We start from the raw sequence: 12,819 nt of genomic DNA on the forward strand, positions 1-12,819 counted from the left end.
GGCATGTGAAATGAGTGCCACTGTTCGATAGTTTGAACATTCTTTAGTGTCCCCCTTTTTTGGTATGGGGATATAAGTTGATTTTTTCCAGTCTGATGGCCATTCTTGTGTTTTCCCAATTTGCTGGCATATAGCATGCATTACCTTGACAGCATCATCTTGCCGTTGTCTCCTGCTGCCTTGTTATTAGCAATGCTTCTTAAGGCCCATTCAACCTCACTGTTCAGGATGTCTGGCTCTAGCTCACTGACCACACCGTTAAAGCTATCCCCGATATTGTTATCCTTCCTATACAGGTGTTATGCACAAATTACCCCCAGTTTAAGAACCACTGTTCTAGATCATGCATAACTATTTGGACACAATGTTAGAACTTCTTTGTACACAACAGATACTGTATCTAAGTACTGCATATCATCATAGTAAAGTGGTTTGGATTAGAACTGGGAAGACTGCAGATTAAATCCTTGATCAGAAAATCTGTGCAAATGGAGCATGATCCACCCTGGGCTTTCACTTGAAGAACTGGAGGTGAAGTAGAGGGATACATACATAAAGCAGTGTTTCTCAACCTCAGCAACTTTAATATGTGTAGACTTCAACTCCCAGAATTCCCCAGCCAGCATGGTGGTTGGGAAATTCTGGGAGTTGAAGTTCACACATATTAAAGTTGCTGAGGCTGAGAAACACTGACATAAAACATAGGGAAGAACTGGCTGGTTCATTTCAAGGAAAGTGCTTTCTGCACTTGACGACACATAGAAGACTACTGGACAGTTAGGGAAGTGATCAAAGCAAAGTGGATGTGAAGGTCTGTTGCTATGGAGTCCTTCTCTCATTTTTCTTTCTTTCTTCTTCAAAACTGCATTCCCTTTAACCTTTGTATATCTTTAAAGTTTCTATTGCTTTTGCTGCCACCATCAAACTCTTTTCTGATTTGGAAATTCTTTTGATTTTTCTGTTCTATTTCTCTCTTTGTGTGTGAGTGTATGTATGGTATGGGATTTGGAGAGCACTGTGACTTTGTTAATATTTAAACAAGGAATCAAATTATCTTTTATTAACTGATTTAAAATGGGTTGTAATCAGGTATCCTTAGTAGGACAACATATCTATGGGCTGTTGGTCCTTGCCTTCTCTAGCATTAAATATATATTTGTAAATCTTTCACCTCACAGAAGGTTTTTCTAGGGCTTTGAGCTTCCCTCAGACCCATTCTTCTATCCTGACTTCCCAAATCCCTCTCCTCAGTTCCCTTTCCCCCTCTATAAACTGGGAGGAGGTGGCCCTGACTTATCATACTTTGACAGTCCTCATTCCCAATTATCACAATATCCTCAGTGATTCACTTCAAACAGTTGTGAATCAAATCACTCCATCAGAGTTTTGCTTTGTTCTGATCAGCCACAAAAGCTCATTGGATGATGTTGCCCAACCTATTTGCAGATGTCACTTTCAGAGATAGTTTGTGAAGGAAACAGGCCAGATAACACTTCTTTATCAAACCAGATAGAATGGCCACCATTCCTCCTTTCTAACCCATCTCACCCATTGATTTTTCAGCTCTGACTCCACACAAGCTCAAAACACATGCAATGACTTCCACAACTACTCTTGTGCAGGACAGATCCGCAAATGTCTTCACTGATTGCGTTTATGTCCTTGAGTGAAGGATTTCAGTGAAGCTGATAGTGGCAAAGTGGCACTTCAGTTTACTAATCAGCGCATTAAAGTGAATTAAATATTCTGCAAACCTCAGCAAATGCTGATGGTCTAGCTAAGCAAATGCTAGTGAGGCCAAATGACTAATTTGCCCCTAGGCTAGCTTCAGTGTGGGTGCATTCAAGCCACCTAGGGAGGAGTAAGAACTTGGTAGCAGTGCACTTCCTTTGTTTTGTAAGCAGGCAAGCCCAGATTTTATCTCTGATATCTGCAAGGAAAAATGAAGCCAGAGAGCAAGGATGGGGAGCAAATATTTCAGCCCCAAACCCTAAAAGACAACCCAGAGCTGTGGAACACATTTTTTTTGGCTAGATGGACCAAGAATAATGCCCATAAAGTCATTTGAAATACTTACAACCACAATATTTATTGAAGCACTAAACAGCATACTAAACACACAATACAGGGGCTAGGACATATGATTAAGATAATGTCACTTTAGCAATGTTCCTTTTTGCGCAGCTTTAGAATTTTTTGGTTGTATTATTTTTTTTTCTCATGAAAATCAGTTTTAATGCTGATGCACTAAAATGAGACATAATTGAAATGTCTGTTGGAAGGCAGATATTATGTCCAATGAAATGAAAAAATGTTTTAAATATGTATTAAAACGATGATCTTTTGCTTATTAAAATTAAATTCTATTTAATTTTTATTGCCCCCCACTCCTTTTGCTTATATCACTGTTCTCTTGTACATTATCATGCCTTTGGGGTGCCAGATTGGAGAATGCTGCCTCACACTGCACCTGTTCTCTGTAACAAATGTAAAATGACTTATGCTATTTTTTGCAGCTTGTGTAAGAACCCAAAGAAGTTGGAAACAGACTATACACAGTCTGTACACTGTGAAAAAAGAAATATCAGGAAAACTGAATACTGAATAATAACTAAATTGAATAATATTGACCACTGAACCAGAAAGATAATAGTTTAAATGCCCTGCCCTGGTATTCCCATTAAATAACAGAAATGGTGATCCAATCGTACAGTGGATGAATGCCAAGGTGCCCCATTGTACAGAATTTGGTGACACCTGGAACAAGATAATACAAGCCACTGGTAACACAACATCATCACGTTTTCTGAATCAATGCAACTGTTTCCATCATAAAACAATCACTTCAGCACAGAAGTGCAGGCGGGCTATCAACAATGGAGAGATGTTGCCAAATTTTCACGCTTGCTGACATTCTCTCTCTCTTTCTCTTTCTCTTATTTCTTTTTCATGGTGCAAGATGTATATATTATTCAGCCATTGTACTGAATGTTTGCTTTGACATGTGCACATACAAGTGGGCTTATTATCACTGCATTCTTTCAGTAATAGCTATATAGAGTCAACGGGTGTTAATTATACCAACAGAGTAATTTCCTACATGGTGGTCAGGGATTCCAATCTCCAAGATGGAAACTAGCACTGTGTTCAATTAAAAGATGCAATTTGCCCTGTTCCCATCTACTGATTCTAACTCTACTTCTCAAATTCTTTGATAGCCCCTGCTTTTCTGGGAAGAAACGGAGAAAAAGTTGGAGAGGGGGAAGGTTATTTCAAAAGAAATAGCTTCCTAAGCTGTGTCAATGCCAGAATTATTGACTCTCCAAAACCTCTATTATTTTTAACATGCCTACAAATACTTACTTGCTTACCTATGGTGAATTGCACCTGTTCTCAGGTAAGCCTTCAGCCATCCCACCTACAGCAATTGAGATGTGCTTGGCTGTTGCTATGGTGATGCGTTAGCAAAAATCTCATCTACAGAGATTGAATCAGCATCTCTTATTATGATGGAAAGATAGAAACATGTTAACATTAGAATTCAGAAGCGATCAGCCTGGTTGGACATCTTATGGTACTACAAAACATACACAGCCAGAGAGAAAAGGGCATTGTTTAACCTTAATTAAGCTGAGTAAATAATGGAGATAAATATGTCTAGTTCAATATTCCCAACTAAGAAGTTTTCTGTTGTTCAACATAAGAAGCAAGATTTTATGAACTTACTGGCTTCAATTGCACCAATGTGGCTGCCATCTTGATTTTTGACCATAACTGGAGGACACCCTTGCCTTTCTTGCTTAGCCCAAGTGTCAAGAAAATATTCTGCTAGTGCAGTACTGTCTATGTCTTCTTACAAATTTGCCTCACCAAGGATGCACCTAACTAACCTTGTCTGATTTGTAAAGCTAAACGGGGTTAGCTCTGGTTAGTACCTGGCTGAGGGACCATCTGGGACTTCCATGGCTATAGGCTAAAGTAGGAAGTTGGCAAAAAAAAATCCCCGAAGGCCATGGCAAACTGCTTCCAAATCATGCCAAGAAAGCAGCATAGTTGTACCCATGTACATCACAAGGAGTCAAGCTTGTCTCAAAATCAACTTTACTTTATTGCATGGCTTGGACACCAGCTAAGACTTACATGTTTAATTATGCATGTGTGTGATAATTATATGCAATTATATGTTTGAATATAATTACACAGGTTCTACTAATGCATACCATCACACATACTTTTATGCTGCCTACTAGTTCCTCCTGTTCATGAATATATTATCACTCTTGTTTGCTTTTTTTCTGCAAGCCTCACTTTTAATCACCTTGTGATTAATTGTGGTTGTAACAGGAACACAGTTTAGGATTTACAGTGGGCTCATTCTTACCATAACCATGTCCCAGTAACAGTTTTTAATGCAACTTTCTCATTATGTTGCCTTCATCTCATTCCCACCTTGCAGTTCCAGTTTTAAAGTAATGTTTTCCACACTTTTAAGAGGGATGCTTGTTTTGCTATGAATATGATCTAGTATGTTGGATTAAAATGTGGCTGCTGGTCTTGTTACTGTGGTAGAATAAGGCTCAGCAAACAGGGCAAGAGATTTTAGTCTGGCATGCTTTTCTGCTTGATCGAGGACTGGTAGATAGCACTTTAACAAAGCCATCTCATCATGCATCATACAAAGGTTTATTTTACAAACTGCAAACAATTGATGCATTTGGCACAGTTGTCCAGATTCTTCCTGCATCAGGATTAAAAAAAACCTTGGTATGTCTGTCTGTCTGTCTGTCTCTACCCATCTATTGTCCAGCAAAACACAGAAAGAAAATGATGCAAAAAAAGAAAGGGGAAAATATTATAGATATTTTTAAATGTCAATTTTTAAATGATGCATCTAAAAATTGACATTTTAAAATATCTATAATATTTTCCCCTTTCTTTTTTTGCATCGTTTTCTTTCTGTGTTTTGCTGGACAATAGATGGGTAGAGACAAACTGACAGACAGACAGACAGACATACCAAGGTTTTTTGACCACACAGAATAATAATGGCCAGTCTTTGCATTATGTTGATAAAAAGCCAATTCATAAGCAGAGAGCAAACATACACAATCAGTCCAGAACTATAAGTCCAAGGTGACACTATCCTTCCATCATCTCTCTCTCTCTCTCTCTTCTTTGCTACAGCCTATCATTGGTAAATCCAAAGTTCTTCATATATTGATAATTTTTAAGTGATCAGTATATAATTGGACATTACAGTAATGCCATTCCTATAACAACATAACCCACAACTGGCACCACAATCCTACACATGTCTATTCAGAAGTGGGCCTTGCCTTCATGTACCAGTTATGAGACTGTGGCCTTACTTAATTAACAAATTTTATGCAGTCCAATCACAGCTGCTCATAAGTCTGTTAGGAGTAACTTTAATTGGCAATTCAGTCTCTGAAAACTTTGGTCTTAAAAGCAATGGAATCCTATCATTAGATTGAAAGTACTATGGGATTGGAACACTTCTGTATTGCCAAGGGACACATTCTTTATAAGTGCTATCCAGTCCATTTAGAAGCTAAATAAGAAAGCCATAGATATAAATGCAAGTAACTTAAGTGGATATTTTCTGTCAAAGTAATCAGAACTTTATTTGGAAGGTTTTGATCTCAGATTTTATTCACTTACTTTTGGAAGGGGGGAATGGATTTTATTTTGTATCAGGAGATATTTGAAGGATTTCACACATATATTTGATACAACTTAAATTTTGAGGTAATTTTCCACAAAAGTTTGTTCCTTTGTGGCAGCAATTCACCTTGCCAAATGCCATTTGGAAATGCTATTCTATAGCTGTCACCTCAACCAAATAATGTCTCATTGTCAGATAGTACAATAAAACTTTTTCTCCTACAAGTCCAAAAGGGGGATCTGTCTCTTTTTCCTGTAACCCGAATTTTCCTTTCTAATTTTCTGAAACACATTAGAATTCAGCTCCATTAGAAACAAGCACTACTAATTCTGCCAGGATTTTACTTTATTAAACTGCTAAGTGGGATTAGACGGATTTGTGCCTCTACTCCAGTGTTTCTCAACCTTGGCAGCTTGCTGGCTGGGGAATTCTGGGAGTTGAAGTCCACCCAACTTCAAGTTACCAAGGCTGAGAAACACTGCTCTAGTCACTGCCTGACAGGGTTGCAGACAACACTGAGTTAGGTAATCTCTGTGGTATAAGAGACTGCTTCTACTGTTAAAAATCAAAGCTTATGTTGTTTCTGGCCAATTGGTAAAGCTATTAGGAACATTCTATAAGTTCATCCTTTCATACTAACTCCGCCTTAAACGCATGGGCAATGGGCAGTAATAAAATTTGAATAATAAGATAAATAAATAAATAAAATTCTATCTGCCCTTTCTCTCCACCCCAAAGAGCCAGCATAGGACTGTAGTTTAGTTACAAAAGATGGTACCTCCTTTTATGGCTGGCAAAGATGCATGGTTGAGAATGACTCTGTCTAGCTCATTCAAAAGTAGTGTAGCAGACTATATTGACCTAAATGAATAAGGACAGCTCAGGATAAGGTAGAGTCTTTGTCAGTAGAGGTTCACCAAGGATGTGTCAAGATGTTCCGACATCTTGAGTATTCCAGGGTAACGTGGGGGACTAGAATAATCTGCCAGTTTTTAGTAGTTTTTAGTTCAAAACAAAATGGCAGCATTTCAAGTGCTTTGATTATAGAAAATAAACCGGTTATAGTAGCTTTTTAAACTGTTCTGAGCATGAAACAAAATCTGCATGCTCCAAGAGCTTTATTTTGCAGCTGTGAAAACAAACACACACAGACACACCTGTGTTGAGCTTTGCTCTGATGGAATACAGCTAACCCAACCATTCCAACATTACATTTTGAGTAAGCCTGTTTTCTTCCAAACTTGAAACAAAACATGCCAAGTTCCTCATGATATTACTGGAAAAGTAAGTATTCTAAACTCAAGCAAAGATGTAAATTTAATGTTGTTAATTAAACAATTTAAGATTATTTAAACATTCAAGATATTAATTAAACAAGGAGATTTTGGTATGCATACCTCGTATGCTTAATATTTGTAATGCAATATATAGAACTAAATACTCAAGTACTTTTCAGGAAAAACCACTGAACGATAGTGTGGTGTATTGGTTATTAAATTCCAAACAGAACTGGGTAGATTTTGATTCAGCCTCCTCTCTGGTTAGGAAACAGGCTGATCTAGGGAGCTTAGTTTTATCGTTTTCAAGGCTAGAAAGCAAAAAATTAGAACTTCAATTTTCAGTGTTTGGCAGAATTGAACATATCCCTGAGCTATAATGCAAATGCCAAATGAATGTGCAAAATCACACCGTCAAAGAATACAACCTGTCTTAAATTCCAAGGATAAAATCTAAAATCCTGGTAAAATAGTTTTAGTAAACAGCTAGGAAAAACACGAGTAGGGAATCTTGTCAATAACTGGAATCTAAAATTTGAGTATTTTTTTCATTAGTACTGGAGAGGGAAGAAACAACCCACAACTTCTGGTTGACATTTCAACTAATGAACATTTTTCTTTCTTTTTAAATAGTTTTAAAAGATAAGTACCATATGGCCTCATTGCCTGCCTACAATGTATTGCAGTACACTGGGATTATGTAAGAAGCTTTTTGACTGATTGCCTTTGTTACTCATAAATAAATCAGTTATAAGTTCTTCATTTTATTTCCAGGTTGGGGGAAAAGGGCCCAACTCTAAGTGTCCAGGAAGTTGTAAGAAGAAGCTGAGTTTGCACAGGATATATATGTTTAAGTATTTGGAAAACTAATTCCATTTGCACCAGTGGAAAAGATGTAAGTTTCTTGGTTATTGTTTTGCGTTTCTCTAGTCTTACCCAAAGCCAATATATTTGACTTACAACGAGGTGGCAGATAGAATAATTCCATCTGGTGTTAACATAGGAAAGAAAATATAATTTAGTTTCTGATTTCAAGAGAACAGCCTTTTGGTGGTTGATCAGAGATGCTCACCTTTATGTTTAGAATTTATTTTATTTATTTATTTGGTGCCTTTGAGACAGTGTTGACTCCTGGCGACTTCCTGAACAAATCCCTGCTGTTTCTTGGCAAGATTTCAGAAGTGGTTTGCCATTTCCTCCTTCCTAGGGCTGACTGCCCAAGGTCACCGAGCCGGCTTTTCGCCCAAGGTGGGACTAGAACTCACAGTCTCCTGGTTTTCTAGCCTGGTGCCTTAATCACTATATTAAGTGGCTCCCTATGTTTAGAATACTCAGACAATAACATGATGAGAATTTTAGTCAAGCTGCAATAGTATCACTGCAAACAACTGTTGCACTTTTGCAGAGCAAATAGTTTCTGTGGAAACGGGAAGCACTCAGCTGATACTATGAAGAACATAGGTGCATAAAGTAAAATATTACCTATTTTTCCATGGGTAATACCTTGCATGCAACAGCTGTTGATAACAGCTGCCATTCTAAGCTGTATAACAGACCACTCTCACTTCCTAAACATCTCTAAAGCAAAAGATGGACCCTTGTTTACCAGGTGATCCTGCTTTTCCCTTTCAGAAGTAGAAGGCACTAAGTCAAAGCTTCCTCTCCCTGTTCCCAGCTTTCTCCCCTTCATAACATTTCCCTGCCATTCTGTATCTGCAGTTTCAAATCTATAGCAGATGTCTATAAGTAGCCCACCATCCCAAAGTGTATAATTGTTAATTAAGGGCTATATTAATGAGGTAAATAGGGAGGGTGGGAGATTTGTGGTTTCAGACTTGCAGGATTGATGTCAGCCCTCCCAGGTAAACCAGACAGGAAACACGATGAGATGAGCTAATTCAGCTTTATTCTAAGGCTACTTGAACAGAATCCTGCAAGTCTGAAAGCACAAATTTCCCACCCTCTCTGTTCACCACCTGAGTAATTAGGCAGGCCCTTCCTCAGTTTCTTCCTCTGGCCATTACTCTGTTGCGGACTCCTTCCCCTTTTATCTGACCATTCCCTAGGTGGCATCTCCTTCCCCTGTCCTCCAAGGCCACTCTCACATTTCATCACAGAGGGACAACCCTCCTAAACCACCAAGTGTAGCAATCTTAACTGTGAAATGTGGTCACATATGCTCCTTGATGGGTCTCTCTTTAACAATCCCAGAGAACAGAGGGCAATTAATCAGTGTCAGGATTTATTTCAAGAATAAACAATTTCTTCTCTCTTTCTGCCTCTGCCTCTAATGACTCTGATCATGGCTTCCGGCACACAAATGAGCTGCTTTATGGGGACGAGGAACCCTTTAATATCTATGCCAGAAAGCTGGCATTATCTTATAACATCCAGATTGCACCTTCAAGTGTGCCACAAGAGCAATGCCTCATTAAAAGCATCAGAAGGAGCCATCCTCTTTCTCAGAGTCAGCAAATACCTTGCAAAGTCTTGTTTACCCACAATTAATAACTAGCCACATCTGCCCAACTTCTAGCAAAGCAGGATAGTTTTCTTAATTAAACACGGCTCTCCAATACCCATGGTACCTTGGCTTATACCATGTGAAAAAGAAGAAAATGTTTCCCCAGCTGCCTTTCTTGTACAAACTTTCTTTCTTACAGAAACCTGTGATGGCTGGCACCGCTAATGAGATAGGATAAGTGGATAATCAACAAAAAAGGGTAGCGGTGCAATCTGATTGTATGCTGGCCAGTCACTTTTTCGTGAGATGGGCAGCCCTATACATTTGATGAATGAATGAATGAATATACATTTATTAAAAAATATGTTTGTATGTATATAAACACACACATGCACCTGTTTGTGTACACAGACACACAAAATACATTTATATGAGAACCTTGGTTTTCAATTTTAGGGATCCAGTAGGAAAGAAAGTCAGGCTGGTAAGAGGGAGAGAAGGAATTATTACTTCCCAACTCTATAAGTCAGTGTTTTCCAAACTTGGCAACTTTAAGATGTGTGGACTTCAACTCCCAGAATTCCTCAGTCAGAATGGCTGCTCCCAGTCAATGCCAAATGACAGGCTACTGCCATTTTAATCGAAGCAAATTTTCGACTGCCATTTTCTTTTCTGCATACTACCAACCTCCCTTCAGAAATAAGAACTGGGGCCATTAGAATGGGAAGATCCAGAGAAGTTCCAGGCAGGGGCTATAAGCTTTACCCAACGAAAACAAATTCATCTATCCAAATGAGGTGGCAAATTCAGTAATGAAACAGCCTAATCAAGGAACTCCCAAGAAGAGAACAACACCCCCACCAACAGAAGCTGGACAAACCACGGTATATAAACAGAGAGCAAGGCCCACTCCCTCTTCGCACTGATGATGTTGCCTAGTCTGGCAATGAAACATCTGCAAGAAAACAACCAGGCTCAGAGAGCACCAAGGACTCCACAGTTCAACCCTGAGCTACAAATATTTGCTTCAAACTGAGACCTTCAGTTATTTGGAGGCCAACTTAGACTTCCAGGGGACTATTTATATCCCTCACCAACAAAATTTAGGATTCAGATCATTTAAGTTACCACTGGGAAAGTTGAAAGCCCCTTGCATGCATATTCCCAAGCATCCTGATTATGAAAAAACAAATTACACAGGGGACATTTTGTACATCCATCTTTCAAAAGAAATTAAACACATATTAGCATTGCTATGTTAAACTAGAATGTTGGTAGCTGATAAACACTAAAAGAAAACAAAACAAAAAGAATAATAAAAAGAATGAAGTGGACATATACAACACTGGAAAGGTTAAAGTTTTATACACACGTAACCCAAGAGACCCTGTAAATAGAAGAACATGAAAATGGGACCCATTGACATCAATCTGAGCAGCTTCTCCCATCCTAATGCCTTCAGCCCTCCACATGGGTTGGAAGCTAACTCCCAGGCTCCTGCACACAGAGATAACTCCACATCAGGCAAAGCTACAACAGAGTGATAGTTCAGGACAAAGTCACATGGGGCCATACAGAGACACAAACATGATGATTCCACACAAGAAGACAGTGTGTTGGCTTACCTTTGAGTTCACCACTTCCAAGGAGATATTCTGCGGTGAAGCGCTTGGCACTGAAATGCAAAGGGATAGGGAGAGGGATGGATGAAAGTGGAAAAGCTGTAATTAGAGTCGTAAAAGATAATGATAAATCTTCCCCCCTCCAAGTTGCATATACATCACATCTCCTCACTTTAATAATGAGAAAGCAATTGGGAGCAAATTTCCAGCTGGCACCTCAAAATCTTCCTGCTGAGGTGAAAACTAAACACATCTGTCCAATTTCCTCTCGTTTCCAATAACCTTTAGCCACATTATTCAAAAATTGGCTCTCTGTATCTTAATTTTATAAAAATCACAGATATATAAGTTGGGCCAGCAATGCCAGTAGAAGCCTACACTGTTTTTTTTTTTTTTTTCTTTTCTGATAAGAGATTGTTTACTGAAGCTCTGGGTCTTATAGACTATAAAGTTTCTCTCCTACTAAAAATCTACTTGGGTGATTTGGCTTTGAAAGTTAGGCCAGAGCTACAGGGATTTTGTCAATAGAGCTTAGCTCTTGTATTGGTAGTGGACAATGCTGGCCAGTCACCAAAGGTCCCAGGTCTCATTAAAAAAAAGGTCTGATTTCCAACCCAATATTCCTTCCACTACTATCCAAGTCCACCACTGGAATTCCCCCACCATGCCTCTGCAGATCTGACATAGGAGTGCTCCAAGGTGATGCTACATTAGGCTTCCTCAATTTTAATGGGAGTCATCTCAGCAGACCACTTCTTAGATTGAATTAGATTTCTCCTTCTTGCTTTGCACTATATGTGTGTGTTTTGTGGGGAAGAGGGTTGGAACAGTGCCTTGACTGGTCTTCATTATGTCCCAGTTGTGGAATGCTTGTGGACCTCCCAGCAGATTCCTACCTTGTTAGCCTTTAGGTGCCAGATGAAAGCAATTTAATACTCCAAACTTTTAGTGGATAATGTTTTAATGGTACTACTGTTGTTTATTGCTGATTATTGTCATGGACAGCTTGGACTCTGACAAGGAGCTTGCTAATTGGTATAGTGTGTATTATTTCCTTATTTTACTTTCTTGGAGTACATATAATTCTTTTTGTTTTCACTAAAGTTTTCACTAAAAAGTAAAGCTCTTTTTGCTTTCTAATGACTTTTTCTCTGCATGGGCATTAACCATCCCATACATTGAAGTAGAAACCAAGGTCTATCTGGTCCCCCAGTAAACTTCTGCCCCAAAGCACATTATCTGCTCTGATCCTCAGTAATCATTCAAGTAAAGACTGAGAAGGGGTTTATTGTGGTTTATTGTTGAACCTTAACCCAACAGGTGAACCTGATTTGTCAGATTTCTCCATCACCCAACACTGATTGCAAAAGCTGGTCAGTATATTTGCATCTTAAAGGCATCCCTTTGATGCCTGGGACAAATTGGAGGGAGTGATGAAAACTCAGAAAAGGGTCTTTTTCTTCAAATGGTCAGCTAGGCGGGGCACAGGAGGGGAGATTAGCTGATTGATATTGCTGGTGGTATTGGCCATTTTAATTTCTGACATTGTTTCTAGTGCTCTTTAGTGCTATCAGACCTGGGCTCCAGTTGGACAGTAGATGGTCAGATATCTCAGTCTCTGAGCTGCTATCTAGAAGTCATGTGGATTTTGTAGTCCAGATCTGTTAGAACTACAGTCTTGCTTATGTGATCTGGTATAAGAAGCAGCTTTTAGAAAAAATGAGAGAAGTAAAACAGGAGGCAGGCTTTGTTCCTACCACTGGAACAAAT

The 12,819-nt window shown here is 38.9% G+C and overlaps 1 protein-coding gene across 1 annotated transcript in view; it reads right to left on the reverse strand.

Moving 5' to 3' along the window:
* The window catches only part of DCC (DCC netrin 1 receptor), a 652,649-nt gene that overhangs the window by 242,350 nt on the left and 397,480 nt on the right, over positions 1–12,819 (reverse strand). The window contains exon 12 of the mRNA XM_063293179.1: positions 11,053–11,102. Within this exon, the coding sequence (XP_063149249.1) occupies positions 11,053–11,102 (50 nt within the window). The remainder of the gene's footprint in view (positions 1–11,052; positions 11,103–12,819) is intronic.

Source organism: Candoia aspera, chromosome 2, assembly GCF_035149785.1.
Source record: "Candoia aspera isolate rCanAsp1 chromosome 2, rCanAsp1.hap2, whole genome shotgun sequence".
In the NCBI taxonomy this organism is placed as follows: domain Eukaryota; kingdom Metazoa; phylum Chordata; class Lepidosauria; order Squamata; family Boidae; genus Candoia; species Candoia aspera.